Here is a 17,057-nt window from a genome sequence, read left to right as displayed (position 1 = left end):
GTCACTAAGGGGTTAATTTTGACTTTTATTATGAATAGTTCTATTAAAAAATCCTTGGCAAGCATGTTTCCATATGGATGATGCAGTTACTACGTCTAATAAAAGGAAGTAAAAATGTCCATGTAGCAAAAAGTATGTGGGTATCACATCATGAGAACTCAAGAAACAGCTTGGGAAGCATTGATGCAAGCTTAAAAAAAGGTTGAAATAATTAAATTGGTTGTTAAACACTTTATGTCCACACATGATTCTAGAACTGGTTTAACTTGCTCTGCACAAGTAATAATTAAATTAGATATATGGGGAGGAGATAAAAAAATGTTTTATTACAATCAGTTTACAGTCCTTGATTCAGAACGGGATGAATAAATTGTTTCAAGTTCTATTCTATAAATGAAATGCCTAATAAGAGCTTTATCTACTATCATATACTGCTTTGTGCTATGAGCATATTGTAAGGTAGGATGAGTGGCTAGATAATTAGCTCCTTTACCTCTATAATGGCCTTTGAAATAGCTGATTTAGCTTGTGGTATCCCAACCTATACTGAAAGTTTTGATACTGGAGTCTCAGCTATTGGATAGCCTAAGTAAACACAGCCAGCAGAAGAAATTACACTCTCAATGGGGTGCAGGGTAGATAAATAATAAAATAATTTTCCATTGTTCTCTCTATGTATTGAGCTTTTCCAAACAAATATAAAATAAGGAAGCAAGTGTGTGTGTACACAACGTGATAACATAATGAGATCTGATATTACATGATATTCAACCCATTGTAACAGGCTGTGGTTTAAAAGTACAAAACCAGCTACTTCATATACACAAATAAACTTGAAAATGCAATTTCTCATACATTTTATACTCTGCAGCTGGTATAGCAAGTCATTGAAAATACATTAATATAAAAACAATTTTACAGTGTACTTACTGTCCCTTTAAAAAGTGTATTAATATAAATGTGTTGGTTATGCAAAACTGGGGAATGGATAATAAAGGATCTCTGAATTAGTTTGCCTTTCGGCACAGGAAACAGATCAGATCTTACCTGTGGGTATGACCAACAATTGGATGATATGCATATACTTTGTATACAATAAATATTAGACTTTTAATTGCAACAAGGATGTGTCTGAACCTTTTTCTTACTTGATATATAATAAAGGAATATACTGTCCCTTTAAACACGGATATGACAGGAACAATTTTAAATGGTGAAATAAAAAGGTAAAAGCTATTTATAAACGATTTAAGAAATTCAAGCTGCTAAAATGGATAATTGGGAAAAAATTAAAAAGGGAGAAAGTGTGCAATACCATTATCTTTTTTTCCTCAACACACCACATCACACCAGTCCTCATGGCTAAAAATCTACTTAGCCTAACAAAAACTTCTCTCATGACTGCATATAACACAGTCAGAGCATATGAATAGACCGGTCCGGTCCCCAAGGTCGAGTAAAAATTCTTGCGGGCAAGTAAAATTTTTAAGTTACCAGCCCAAACGGCGACTGCTGGTAAGTTTTGCGATTTACTCGCCCGATGGGTCGAGGGAAGTTTTTGGGTATTCATAGGCCCCGACAGTGATAGAAAAGCTTTGCCAGAACAGGTAAAAAACACTCTATTAAACACTTTAATGGCTCAAATTGAACATTTAGTTTTAAAATACATTTCCGCTTATCAAATTTACTTTGTTCTTTTGCTATGCTTTGTTATCAAGTATATCTAGATATGCTCAGGAGCGTTCATGTGTCTTGAACACAATACGGCAGCAGTGTATAACAGTGTTTCACACTTCCAGTCATTTTTAAGTATTTCCCTTTTAAGGCTGTTCATTAGTTCAGACAATATAATTGCCTCCACTGCGCACAATTTAGGAAATCCTTTAAATTTGGCGTGTTAGGGGTCCCGAGGACTGGAATTGAGAAAGCTTGGTGTATAACATTTTATTTATCATGCATCACTCAGTTGGAGAAATTGTTTGTTTGGTTGTTAAAGTCTGACAGCAGCCTTAGTCAATAAAAAAAAAAAAGCTTATGCAAATAATCCATTGCAAAAGGACGCCTGCTTATTTTTGGAAGGATGTATGTGCACACTTGGGGTTTGATAATCCAACGCTCTAAACTCTGGCGAGATTATCTAAGAAGTGTTGTTAGTACTGTGAGGTCCCTCAAAGAATTGAGAGCTAGATGTGAAGGAGACACACACACACACATTACAATATAATGGTCATAAAGAGGTTTCATGATTTCTCTCCATGTTGGTAGGTTTTAATCATCAGGCCCTTAGTAAGGCCCCAGCTCCTACTGAGCACGTGCTAGAGATCACAGATTATATATGTATATGAGTCTGTGATTGGCTGATAGCTGTCACTTTACAACGTATCAACGTCAATACATCATCTAGTTGCAATGTATTACAGCACATTTTTGTCAGTATTTCATCTATACAAATAGTGCATTACATGCTCCCCGGGATCAGTCACAAACATGCCAAATAATACCAGTATACCAAATGTCGATTTACTGTCCATCAATGTTACTGGCATCAGTTAGTTACTACTTTTAGTAAGTTACCAGTCAAATGACAAGGAATTAATGTCATTAAAACACATATGCAATTAAAAAGCATCAGAGCCAGCGTGTCATCTGTTGACTTACACTATATTACCTTCACTAAATGATTTGGCAGCTGCTGTGTATTACTTCCAGTACGTGATCTATACAGTTACACTAAATTGCTGTCCGTCCAATTGCATTTATATAACTGCCAAAACTTTGCATGTTACTTTACAGTATATTGTCCCTGGTATCTGCTTTGACCATCTGCCGTAAATCACTCTCAGTAAATAACTTGTCTAGTTACACTGGAATACTGACAGTGAATAACATCCAGTAGTAGTGTATCACTACCAGAATATCCCCTACCTGCTCACAGTGTACTAATAACACCTGGCTAGGTACATTGGAATACTGACAGTGAATGACATCTAGTAGTAGTGTATCACTACCAGAATATCCCCTACCTGCTCACAGAGTACTAATAACACCTGGCTAGGTACATTGGAATACTGACAGTGAATGACATCCAGTAGTAGTGTATCACTACCAGAATATCCCCTACCTGCTCACAGAGTACTAATATCACCTATGCAGTTACACTGGATAAGTGACAGTGAATAACATCCAGTAGTAGTGTATCACTGCCAGAATATCCCCTACCTACTCACAGTGTACTAATATCACCTGTGCAGTTAAACTAGATCACAGTTAGTAAATAATGCCCAATAGCAGTGTATACTTACAAGAATATCACCTATCTGCCCACAGTGCACTAACACCAATGCATTGTATCATTGCCAGATCACCTGCAGTTGCACTGGATTAATGCCAGTGAATAACATCCAGTAGCAAAGTATCATTGACAGAACATCCTCTACCTGCTCATAGTGTAATAATAACACTTGTGCATTTAAACTAGATTACAGTCGGTGAATAACAGCCACTCATAATAACAGCCACTCAAATCACTGCTGAATCTATTTGAATTATTATGTGAACATTTCCCCTCTAATAATGACTGTACAATACTTGCCAAACTGCAATGTACCACTGTCCAGGTGCAATGTGTCAGAACATCCCCTACCCAGCTAAATGTGCATCACTGCCACTAAATCCCCGGGTAACAAGCACCTCTGTAAAAACATCACCTGTCTGGTTACATTGTATCACACTTGCCCATACATCGTTTATTGCTGTACGTCTTTCACCTACAGGTTCTGCATTGCTATAACTACCAAACCCGGGCACAACAATGTTTATTGTCACTACATTAGCCAGTTACTGTCACTAACACCGTGGTTCATATTTGTACCAGCATAAATATAACACAGCGATCACTCAGACTGTAAAGCAACATTAATATGACTTTCACATACTCACATCTGCCATCCCGACTGCTGCACCTCGCACCCTAACCTAAACTAAACTGGAGCCAAGTTCTTCCGGTCTAAGAGACAAGACCGCCTCCAAACGTCACAAGGACCCAGGAGGACCCTCCCTCCTAGTGCTGCTGTCTTTCCTTTTTTTCGTCGAAGATTCTGCTGTTGAATTAAGTGAGTTATTAAGGAAATAAATGACGTATAAACTACCCTGGTGATGAGGCGATAACAGGGATAATGCTGGGTGGTAGCTATGGGTTTGAGCGGTGACATGTTGCACTCACTTCTGGCTGTGGCGGGATAAAGTTTGTTTTAAAGCTAAGGCCATGCAGTGTTGCACATCTGTACTGGTGTCATCGCGCTACAACATAGCTTTAGGATTTTGTGAATTAGGGCGAATATTTTCTACAGGGTACTTTTTATTGTGAAATAAAAACGTTAATGAAACCATTTGCACATTAGAATGGTACTTCATCGATATTTACTAAAAGGATTCGGAATGGTGACAGAATGAAATGCATAAAAACTTTAACGGGATTGAAATTTTAAAAGTGACGTAGAAACAATACCGAGAGATTTAACGTAAATGTATGACACAGGTACCACCCAAGAGTGCATTATAAAGGTTTTGTAAGGAATGACAGGTCACAGCACGGTATACAATTATAATTCTTATATAGAAAGATAGAAAAAATGACAATATGTAATGTTTGTCACTTAGTAGCCAACTGCGTTGACAGGTTTAGTAAAAAAAAATATATATTTTGTCCCACACTCCTTAGAGAGCCAAAAAATTAAATTATGTAACATAAAAATAATCAAATACAGGTATGCATTTGAAGCATACACTATTATATCAAGATATATGTACTGTATTATAGGTTATCTATTTACTTTACCATTATAAGCCTGGCATCACAATCTCTTTGTACTGTTATTGCTTTCGCTACGTCTGGTTACGCCCGCTACGTCCTGTTCTCTGATCAGTATTTCTGATCTCTATTATAACCTTATGGCACCACGGACGTATATGCCAAACAGACTGATAACATTCTGCAACTGTTCGTCATATACGTCCGTGGTGCCATACGGTTATAATAGAGATTAGAAATCCTGATCAGTGCTATTGCATTGTCTTTTTATTATGTATTTGTTGATTATACAATTCTACTCTATTTAGTGGTCCTTTAAAACAAAACCCTTAGACATATCACATAGATTTCTAGTGCAGTTACTCCCCAGTTACATTTGAAGGACCAATGAATGAAATTAAGCAGGGTTATGGTTGTGTTCTGCAATGACATTAATGATATAATGGAGCGCCTTAGATTTTAATGGGAGGGAAAATCAAAAGTGGTGTGAATACATTTTTGTGATCCTCAATGACAGTAGCAGGTTCTAAATGTTTATGCTCTATGGAATAACAACAGTGTATAATATAATGGAACGCCCATAGCTTAACTGGGAGGGGACATCAAAAGTGGCATTTGACAAAACCACAAGGAATAGGATATTATTCTTGTACTCTTTAAGTATAGTATTAAACATGTGGGATTATATAGCTGTGTTCAGTGGAATGGCATACCCATGTATTGTAATGAGATTGGTAAAAGTAGTTTTCACAGGTGCAAAGAACCTATCTTTGCACCTGTTAAAACTACTTTTTACCAATCTCATACATACAATCACAAATCTTTATCATTGTATACACATCTCTGTACCCAGTGCTATGTCATTTTGCTGTGCTATACAAATAAATTATATTAATAATCATTTTGCAGACAAATCCCTGAGCCATGACTTATATAGATTGTAACACCATACCATGTACCTTTTTTGTTCTAATTCACAGACTTGGAAAACTTTTTTGCTATATACTTGCTATCTGCACAAAAGTAAAAATACAACGTGATAACTCACGGCAGGCTATCTACCATATCCGCACAGTGTGATTTTGTGAGCATTAACCAAACCCACACAGTGGCTTAAACAGTATCTCAGAGTTACGCAAAGGAGGAGAAGAAGATTCTCAGTGCACAATGAGGTTTCGCTGTAAAATTGTGGATATCAGCTGTCTGAATCACTTCACTAGGGTTGTGAACACAATAAATAAACTGGCCAAGTCCTGTATCCTGCGGCTTACTATAGACAACCTTTACTTTATTCTCACTGATAAAGTTGCCAACGGAGGAGTCAGCATGTGGTGTGAGCTATGCCAGGGTAACTTCTTTGATGAATATCAGATGGAAGGGGTATGTGCAGAACAAAATGAGATTTACTTAGAACTGATTCCTGAAAACCTTTCTCGGGCATTAAAATCTGCCCAGAATGCCAAAACAGTGAAAATAAAGCTCACAAACAAGCAATGCCCTTGTCTTACTGTGGCAGTAGAGTTGCCCTCCTTATCAATCACCAGCCGTATTGTTACACACGACATTCCCGTCAGTGTTATCCCGCGGAGGCTGTGGAATGAATATAGAGAACCAAGTGTACCAGACTTTGACGTCAGCATTTACTTACCAGCACTGAAAACCATGAAAAGTGTTGTGGAGAGAATGAAGAACTTAAGTAATTACATAGTGATTGAAGCCAATCGAAATGGAGAAATTAACTTAAAAATAGAAACTGATTTGGTGTCCGTTTCAACTCATTTTAAAGATCTGGGAAACCCACCCTGGCTTTCTGACGATGCTTCTCAGTGTACCACTCAAGAAATGGAACTGAACAAGATGGCTGAAGCCAGGGTGGATATTCGTAAACTTTTGCAGTTTCTTGCTGGTCAGCAAGTGAACCCCACAAAAGCTGTTTGTAATATCATTCATAAACGTATGGTGCACTTTATTTTGCTACATGAAGATGTGTCCCTGCAGTATTTCATACCTGCTATTTCTTGAATCTTAAATCTAAGCAACTGTTGCCAAACTGGAAAATGATGTCTCGAATGAATTTCCATGATAGAAGAAAATATACTGATTTCAAAATTTATGTTGAATGTAGTGTGATGATATCTGTAAATTCAATGTTAATCTCCAAGTGAAGTTCTATAGTATTAAATAGTAAGGATGCATCAAAAGTGATATTGTGGCTTTGTTTTATAGAATAAGGATGACCATACAATTTAAGGTGGGAGAAAATGGAAAGTGGCATGAGATACCACTTTTCTCAGGGGCCATATTGCACAAGTCTTTGAAACCCAAGCTTACAGATTACTCTGTTACTATGGCAAAGTCTAAAACTGTTAAGTGAGGATTATAGTTGTCGGCTACAAGATGACAGTTTGGGACGTCTGTAATTTAATTGGAAATAGAAAAGTGACATACAAATAGCACCCTTAAACACAAGACAGTCTTTGACAGATATACTCCCCAAATACAGTGGGAAGCTCTAAAGTTGTGTTTAAATGAATAGTCTAGTCAAAATTAAACTTTCATGATTCAGATAGAGCATGCAATTTTAAGCAACTTTCTAATTTACTACTATTGTCAAATTTTCTTAGTTTTCTTGGTATTTTTATTTGAAAAAGCAAGGATGTAAGCATAGGAGCTGGCCCATTTTTGGTTCAGAAACTTGGTAGCACTTTCTGATTGGTGTCTTAATGTAGCCACCAATCAGCAAGCTCTACCCAGGTGCAGAATCGAAAATGGGCCGGCTCCTTAGCTTACATTTAAATAAAGATACCAAGAGAACAAAGAAAAAATTGATAATAGGAGTAAATTAGAAAGTTGCTTAAAATTGCATGTTCTGTCTGAATCATGAAAGTTTAATTTTGACTAGACTATTCCTTTAAGTGTTTATAGTTGTTGTCTGTAGAACAATAAGCTCAAATGACAGAACAAAACACTAATTTAGTGTGATGCAAAGGAAAATACAAAGCTGTTTACAGAAAGGACCCTGAGTCATATCACAATTATAATTAAATATAGGCAGGTTCTGTAAGTGAGAATAAGTCCAATTAGAAGTGGCATTGGTATAAAACCCAGAGGCAAGTCACATAGAAGTTGGCGCCTATGTAAGGTCCTAAAGCTGCAAATTGTAGTTGTACTTTATAGAATGGCAAAAGCAAATGACACCATTTAATGTCCATATTATTTAATAGGAGAGAAAATAAAGCAAATTACAGACAAAACCCAAAGACAAATCACATAAGTCTTTGGAATGTGTATTGCCCAGTTACAATGGAAGGTGCTGTGAGTGAAATTATGTTGCCTTATAGCTGTGCCAAAACATCAGTAGGGTATTTTTAAGGGTATGTCTGCAAATCATTTCCTACCCCATTCAATAATGTCATTCAAATGTTTAATTCTATAAAACACAGCCATAGTTTTACTTAATATCTCTATTAAAGGGACACTGAACGCAAAATGTTTCTTTCGTGATTCAGATAGAGCATGCAATTTTAAGCAACTTTCTAATTTACTCCTATTATCAAATTTTCTTCATTTTCTTGGTATGTTTATTTGAAAAGCAAGAATGTAAGTTTAGATGCCGGCCCATTTTTGGTGAACAAACTGGGTTGTCCTTGCTGATTGGACAGCACCAATAAACAAGTGCTGTCCATGGTCTGAACCAAACATTTGCTGGCTCCTTAGCTTAGATGCCTTCTTTTTCAAATAAAGATAGCAAGAGAACAAAGAAAATTTGATAATAGAAGTAAATTAGAAAGTTGCTTAAAATTGCATGCTCTATCTGAATCATGAAAGAAAACATTTGGGTTCAGTATCCCGTTAAGGGAGCAGTTGCCCTAGAGCAGTGATGGCGAACCTTGGCACTCCAGATGTTTTAGAACTACATTTCCCATGATGCTTATGCGCTCTGAAGTTCAATAGAGCATCATGGGGAATGTATTTCTGAAACATCTGGAGTGCCAAGGTTCACCATCACTGCCCTAGAGAGATCTATGTGATGTCCCATTGTTGTATTTGCAGATTACTTCCCCTCTTCATTACAATCTATGGGCATTCCTTAGAACACATCTAAAAATCCCTCGTAATCTCTCTCTTTGAACCTGCTGCTGACTGTACCTGTGGAGCATCTGTACTAAACATCTATGTCATGTGTTTGGGGTTTTAGCTATATAAAATAAATGTTCTTTTAAGATGTATGGGAATTATATTCTGTCATGCACCTTTCTTATTCAATAGAACACAAATATAATCCCACTTATTCTCACTTTTAGAACATATCAGTGTACTTGGGGAACACCTGTACCAAACATAAGTTTGACATTTCTCAAGATTTTCTCTATAACACTCTTAATTTTCTTTACCCTTTTGTGCATTTCATTCTAGTCTGAACCAGTGCACAGGTGAAATAATCATCTGATGGATCAGAGCAGGTTAGTAACCATAGTTACTGATCAGCTGATTATTTCATCTGTGCACTGGTTCAGCTATAATAAAAACCTTACCTGTTGGGGGTACTTGAGGACTGTGGTTGAGATACTCTGGTTTAGCACATACAGCAACCAATTTGATGCTGTATCACCCATCCCATAGAAAGCAGACCGTTCTCCCACTCCTCTGCTTCAGCTGCTCTGCCCTCTTTATTCTGTGATCACCCAGGCAGAAGGCAGAGCAGCTCAAATTGAGAAATTACAGGAAAAGTTGATAAAGTATATTGCAAAGACTTTTTACTACATATTACTAAAGTGAAAGTAAAGTCAAAATGAAGTGCTCATGTTTCAGATAGAGCACACAGTTTTAAACAACTTCCAGTTTAGTTCTGTGAAGTTCTTTTGGTATCCTTTGTTGAAGAGTAAACCATGCTAGGCTGATAGGAGCTTAGGAGCATGCTCGTGTCTTTAGCATTCTATGGCAGCAGTGTTTGCAACTATGAATAATATTGCTGCAAACATATTTGTTAACACTGCTCCTGAGCTTACCTAGGATTACTCTTTAGAAAAGGATATCAAGACAACTAAGCAAAATCTATAATAGATGTAGATTGGGAAGTTGCTTAAAATTGCCTGCTCTATCCAACCATTAAAGGGATACTGAACCAAAAAAATTATTTCATGATTCAGATAGAGCATGCAATTTTAAGCAATTTTCTAATTTACTCCTGTTATCAATTTTTCTTCGTTCTCTTGGTATCTTTATTTGGAATGTAAGCTTATAAGCCGGCCAATCTTTTGTTCAGCACCTGGGTACAGCTTGCTGATTGGTGGCTAAATGTATCCACCAATCAGCAAGCACTATCCAGGGTGCTGAACCAAAAATGGGCCGGCTCGTAAGCTTACATTTCTGCTTTTTCAAATAAAGATACCAAGAGAACAGAAACATTGATAATAGGAGTAAATTAGAAAGTTGCTTACAATTGCATGCTCTATCTGAACTGAATCATGAAAGTAACATTTGGGTTCAGTATCCCTTTAAAGTTTCATTTTGACTTTACTGTCCCTTTTTAAACCTTTTGTTATTGCTAATTGTTTAATGTACCATTAAAGGGCCAAAAGACATTTAATTAGGCATCACTAATGTTTAACAAATGTTTCACTGTTAACTTTTATAGGGATATGAAACCAAATTTTTTTTCTGTCATGATTCAGATAGTGCATGTAATTTTAATCAACTTTGTAATTTACTCCTATTATCAATTTTTCTCCGTTCTCTTTAGGGCTGCAACTAACAATTATTTTCATAATTGATTAATTGGCCGATTGTTTTTGCGATTAATCGACTTATCGGATAAAAAAATAAATCAGTAATTTTTTCCAATAATTAAAAATAAATCCACATACCGAGTGTTACAAATATAAACTTCAGACTAAAACTTTACATTAACACAACTCTTTGTCCAATTTTTAAGCAGCAGAACAAATTATTATAATTAAGCAAAACAAAACCACAAACTGTTTGAAAAGAGGTAGAACTAGAAAGAGGTAGACTTTCACTGTTAATAACATTCTGTTATTCACTCTCTCTCTTGAAATGCAAAAATGTCAACGTGTTCACATGCTCCTGGCTGAGGCTGGCTCTCTTTTTGAAAGCATTGTTGCCTGCAGCAGATTAGAGGCGCTCAGATGGTTTTGAGGTGCCTGAGATGCATAAGTAGGGTCTTGCCAATATAGCCAAGGTGGGATATTTATCTTTCTTAGCTCTTCACCAATGCTAAGTGTTTTCCACCAATGCAAAGGGCCTCTTAACAAAGTAAGCCTGGACTTCATTCTAACATAAAAATATCCTGAATATCTATATGCAAGGGTAAATAACCAGCTATAAGGTTAGGGTAAAAATATCTAGTCTGCTCTTAAAATAACAGATGTATACTTAGAGGTTGAATCTGGTACATATTACAATTAGTTAAAAATATAAAAAACAATTAAGAAAAGTCAAAAGAGCTAAGGACTATATATCAATAACAGGACAAAGCCTTATACATTTATCTATACAGTACATATAATCAGCAATAGCAAGTGATCCGCTAATAATTGTACAAACACATAATAGTGCACATCAATTCAAATAACAGCTCCCATCAATCTAGGGCTAGGTGTAAATAACAAGCTTGGCACTATATCATGTAAAGCATACTCCCAAATCACCTGATTTAATATAAACAATCCAAACGATGACTCCTATTATTTCCGGGTTGCACATAACCCAGAAGTAGTTGTAAACTTAAAAAGAAACTTATACTGTCCTGAAAAAGTGAAAATGTAAAGTCTATAGGCATCCTTTAGGCTAAGGGCATAACCATAAAACACTATACCATGTGCAGGAGCTCATTGGAGTGAAGAAGCTGGTGTTGTGCACAGACCAACTAATTGCAAACCAACTACCGGTAATCGATTATGAGATTCATTGCCAACTATTTTAATAATCGATTGTAACCTTAGGAGCTGGCCCATTATCAGCACCCCAGGTAGCGCTTGCTGATTGGTGGCTACATTTAGCATCACATGCTCTATCTGAATCATGAAAGAAAAAATGTGTGTTTCATATCCCTTTAAGTTGTCATAGGATTACTGTACACCATTGGACAGTAAGAGCTACAGTTCAAAAATAATTATTTTATTGCAAGCAAGTTAAATCTAAATATATATAATCTAAACAGAGATAAATTGTGCTTAATTATACAAATATAACCATTCAGTTTTAGTGTTGGTGTCTGCATTTTTATTACTTTATGTACGTTGTATATGATGTTACAATGACTTCATTGTGTAGTTTAGGGATAAGCACCACTATAATTACTAAATGTTGTTTTGTTTTTTTAGTTAAACTAATGGTAAATTTGATTTAAAAAAAGCAAAAAGAAACAGATTTCACTCCTTTACAGTAGGTTTTAAAAAGCCTTGAGGTGGAAAAGTTACATGCTCTAGTTCAGTGGTCTCAAGGTCCCGGCCCCTGGGCCATATGCGGCCCTCAAGATCTTTTCATCTGGCCCTCCCTTATTTAATAGGCAAACCATTCATTTTGGCTGTCAGTTTTTTTATGGTTCTAAGTGGTGTAACTAGTTGATGTAGTTGTTCTATATTGGCACCCACAAGATAAATATAAAGACAAGTGTCATGTGCCCAGAGGCAACACTTTTTTTCATTTTCTGCAATGAGATTTTTTTTTTTTTTGTGAAAAATTTTCTGCCATGTCTGAGGAGCCAGTGTTGCGTTCTTTGCCCTTACTCGGTGTGCATGAGGACAGGTTCATGTACAGCCTTGCTGATGTTTGCTGTACGTTCCCACAGTGTCAGTCTCTACTGCTCTACTGTACTGCTGGGGTCTATATGCTTATTTTGGAGGGGCTGCTGCTTCATGCTTATACTTCTGATGTATATGATATATATATATATATATATATATATATATATATATATATATATATATATATAGGATGTGTACCTGATCCGATCTTGGAGTGCAGTTCCCTTCCATGTTTTGTATTTTCTATGGGTGATTACAGCCACCTGTGCACCCCTTCTTTGTTCTCAGTTTGTTTGGCTCTGTGAGCTCGCATGATGGTGTGCCTGTGTTAGGGACTCAGGCTAAGGAAAGGACCTTGACGTGGTGCCTGAGCTTTCCCATTTGGCCAGATGCGGTGACTAACCTTTCCAGTTGTGATTTTATCTTAGCTGTGAGCTAGCTGGTGAGTGCTGGGTGTTTCTATGTGTTGTATTACTTTTTATTTGTAATCTCCCTTGGTTCTTGCACCCATTCCGGACTGGGGTTAACTGCCTGTGGCTCTGGTGACATCACAGCTTTTTTTGGAGTGCTATTTAGCACCCAGGGCTGGATGTTACTGAGTCACAGGATGTGTACCTGATCCGATCTTGGAGTGCAGTTCCCTTCCATGTTTTGTATTTTCTATGGGTGATTACAGCCACCTGTGCACCCCTTCTTTGTTCTCAGTTTGTTTGGCTCTGTGAGCTCGCATGATGGTGTGCCTGTGTTAGGGACTCAGGCTAAGGAAAGGACCTTGACGTGGTGCCTGAGCTTTCCCATTTGGCCAGATGCGGTGACTAACCTTTCCAGTTGTGATTTTATCTTAGCTGTGAGCTAGCTGGTGAGTGCTGGGTGTTTCTATGTGTTGTATTACTTTTTATTTGTAATCTCCCTTGGTTCTTGCACCCATTCCGGACTGGGGTTAACTGCCTGTGGCTCTGGTGACATCACAGCTTTTTTTGGAGTGCTATTTAGCACCCAGGGCTGGATGTTACTGAGTCACAGGATGTGTACCTGATCCGATCTTGGAGTGCAGTTCCCTTCCATGTTTTGTATTTTCTATGGGTGATTACAGCCACCTGTGCACCCCTTCTTTGTTCTCAGTTTGTTTGGCTCTGTGAGCTCGCATGATGGTGTGCCTGTGTTAGGGACTCAGGCTAAGGAAAGGACCTTGACGTGGTGCCTGAGCTTTCCCATTTGGCCAGATGCGGTGACTAACCTTTCCAGTTGTGATTTTATCTTAGCTGTGAGCTAGCTGGTGAGTGCTGTGTGTTTCTATGTGTTGTATTACTTTTTATTTGTAATCTCCCTTGGTTCTTGCACCCATTCCGGACTGGGGTTAACTGCCTGTGGCTCTGGTGACATCACAGCTTTTTTTGGAGTGCTATTTAGCACCCAGGGCTGGATGTTACTGAGTCACAGGATGTGTACCTGATCCGATCTTGGAGTGCAGTTCCCTTCCATGTTTTGTATTTTCTATGGGTGATTACAGCCACCTGTGCACCCCTTCTTTGTTCTCAGTTTGTTTGGCTCTGTGAGCTCGCATGATGGTGTGCCTGTGTTAGGGACTCAGGCTAAGGAAAGGACCTTGACGTGGTGCCTGAGCTTTCCCATTTGGCCAGATGCGGTGACTAACCTTTCCAGTTGTGATTTTATCTTAGCTGTGAGCTAGCTGGTGAGTGCTGGGTGTTTCTATGTGTTGTATTACTTTTTATTTGTAATCTCCCTTGGTTCTTGCACCCATTCCGGACTGGGGTTAACTGCCTGTGGCTCTGGTGACATCACAGCTTTTTTTGGAGTGCTATTTAGCACCCAGGGCTGGATGTTACTGAGTCACAGGATGTGTACCTGATCCGATCTTGGAGTGCAGTTCCCTTTCATGTTTTGTATTTTCTATGGGTGATTACAGCCACCTGTGCACCCCTTCTTTGTTCTCAGTTTGTTTGGCTCTGTGAGCTCGCATGATGGTGTGCCTGTGTTAGGGACTCAGGCTAAGGAAAGGACCTTGACGTGGTGCCTGAGCTTTCCCATTTGGCCAGATGCGGTGACTAACCTTTCCAGTTGTGATTTTATCTTAGCTGTGAGCTAGCTGGTGAGTGCTGGGTGTTTCTATGTGTTGTGTGTGTGTATATATATATATATATATATATATATATATATATATATATATATAATTTATTTAACATCGGCAGGGTGATTGAGAGTACAAAGTCTCCAACATATCTGGCAAAGTACAATATATACATAAAAGAAAGAAAATAAAGAATCCACAACATGTGGATCCAAAACATATTTAAATGAATATACACAGCCATAATACAAACACCCTGACATTTTTAACAATTTAAACAAAACATAGGTAAATAATCTTTTTAGTTGGTAGGACTTTATATGGATTTCATAGTATAGATAGGTACGGTTACAGATTTCTCATATCATGTAGACAATAATGGACACAGACAATCCAAAGATACAAAGAAAAAATTATATATAAAAAAAGAGAGAAGAAAAAAAAAAAAGAGTGAATATACGTCCCACCAACACCCTCACTCCAGCACTATTGCCAATAAATTATCCTGCTGAGTGTTTTAATACCAAGTCACTGGGAATATTTCTCTCAACATTAGGCTTTCAAAACATTCCGACCTATGAAAATCTTTAGTAAGTATATATTGTGTGGATATAGGATAAGACTGAATATTAAATAAATATTGTATTTGTTTATTATGTATATTTAATAAATTATGTTGTTAAAAAATAATCTGATATTTAATTGCCTCTGAAAATAATCTGAAGGGGGGGGGGGGGCTTCCTACTTTTCCAATTTTTCAGAATCAGATTTCGAACCACTGCAATAACAGTATTAAACATGTCATGGCCTTGTATATCTGAAATCAAAAAGAAAATACTTCTTGGCTCAAAAAGAAAGTGCTCTGGTGTAATTTTATTTAACCAGAAATTTACTTTCTGCCATAACTGTCTCACTTTTGGATAATACCAAAAACAATGAAGCAGGTCTGCTGCAGGAAAATGACATTGATAACAAGAACCTTGTCGTCCTGCTGACCAGGAAGCTAATCTTTTTGGTGAAATGTACACATTATTAAGAAACTTTAAGTGGGATTTCTTCCATGAATAAGAAAGGGGAGCATTACATATCCACTTAATACCTTTTTTTAATAGTATCTTTGTTAATTTCTTCAAAATACTTGATCCAATGGGATACAAACTGGTCTAAATTTAGCTGTCCCTGTTTTGCCAATAGAATCTTATATAATAATGATATTGAGTGGTTCCCTTGCCTATATAGATTAATAAAATCACAGATTGTTTCAAAATAATCTGACCAGGTTCCCGTTTGCAATTTTTTATTTATAAAATGACGTAGTTGAAGATATGCGTAAAAACACTAGACAGCTTATATTCCGTAGCAATACTCTCAAATGTTCGGATACTAAGCCCCTCGTCAAGGAATTGTACTATCGTTGATAGACCTTTTTCAGCCCACCTATTAAATATCTCATACTGGAATCCTGGTTGAAATTCTGGATGGACTCTAACCGGTATTAAGGCTGATATGTGGAAATTATTCTTCAAACGTGAGCATAATTGCTGCCAACCTTTAACCACATTATAAATGCTAAATACTGTTTTAATGTTTCCAGGGAGTTGTGCATATGGACAATGTAAGATCGCTTTGAGGGATAGCGGTTGTATAGGACTTTCCTCCATTTTTATATTAGTTAGGTAATTAGATGAAAGGAGCCAATCCACTCCATGACGTGCAAGTATGGCAATAGTATATGCCTTAATATCAGGAAATGCTAGACCTCCAAATTCCTTAAGGTGAGAACGTTTTATTATAGATAGCATATGCCTATTCTTTTTCCAAAAAAATTCAGCACAGGCCCGATTTAAAAGTTTTAATATCTTTATCCTGAATAAAGAGCGGTAGATTATTCATAATATATAGTAATTGGGGGACAAGAATAGATTGAATCAGCATCACCTTAGCAGACAGTGAGATTGGAAAAAGGCTTAAACAATGTAATTTAGATATCGTATGTGGGAAAAAAGTGTATAATTAAGTTTATACCAAATACTAGGGTCCTCATGTAAATTAATTCCAAGGTATCTAAAAAATATCAACTTCTCTAAAGCTATGTTGTCTAAAACTATCTTTGTTTTTATGTATCCAAAGAATTTCTGACTTTGCAGAATTCACTTTGTATCCGGAAATTAGACTGAAAAGATCCAAAATCCTCAAGGCTATTGGTATATTTTTACTGGTATTTTTAAAATATATAATAGCAAATCGTCAGCATATAATGACAGCGCACATTTTTGTGCCCCCAAGCTTATTCCCACTAGCTCTTGCCGGAGATAGATTGCTAGAGGCTCTATGGCGATGTTAAAACGAAGGGGGGAAAGAGGGCATCCTTGACAAGTTCCTTTTTCTA

At 37.1% G+C, this 17,057-nt stretch overlaps 1 protein-coding gene across 1 annotated transcript; it reads left to right on the top strand.

Moving 5' to 3' along the window:
• Positions 1-4,035: 4,035 nt before the first annotated feature.
• On the top strand, positions 4,036-7,244 carry LOC128651558 (checkpoint protein HUS1-like). Its single transcript, XM_053704580.1, has 2 exons — positions 4,036-4,112; positions 5,791-7,244. Exon 2 carries the CDS (start codon positions 5,978-5,980, stop codon positions 6,830-6,832), a length of 855 nt encoding a protein of 284 aa, XP_053560555.1. The 5' UTR covers positions 4,036-4,112; positions 5,791-5,977; the 3' UTR covers positions 6,833-7,244.
• The last annotated feature ends 9,813 nt before the right edge of the window (positions 7,245-17,057 follow it).

The sequence above is a fragment of the Bombina bombina genome, chromosome 3 (genome assembly GCF_027579735.1).
Source record: "Bombina bombina isolate aBomBom1 chromosome 3, aBomBom1.pri, whole genome shotgun sequence".
NCBI lineage: Eukaryota > Metazoa > Chordata > Amphibia > Anura > Bombinatoridae > Bombina > Bombina bombina.
The sequence above is the reverse complement of the archived record's forward strand: the minus strand, read 5'-3'. Positions and strand labels throughout refer to the sequence as shown.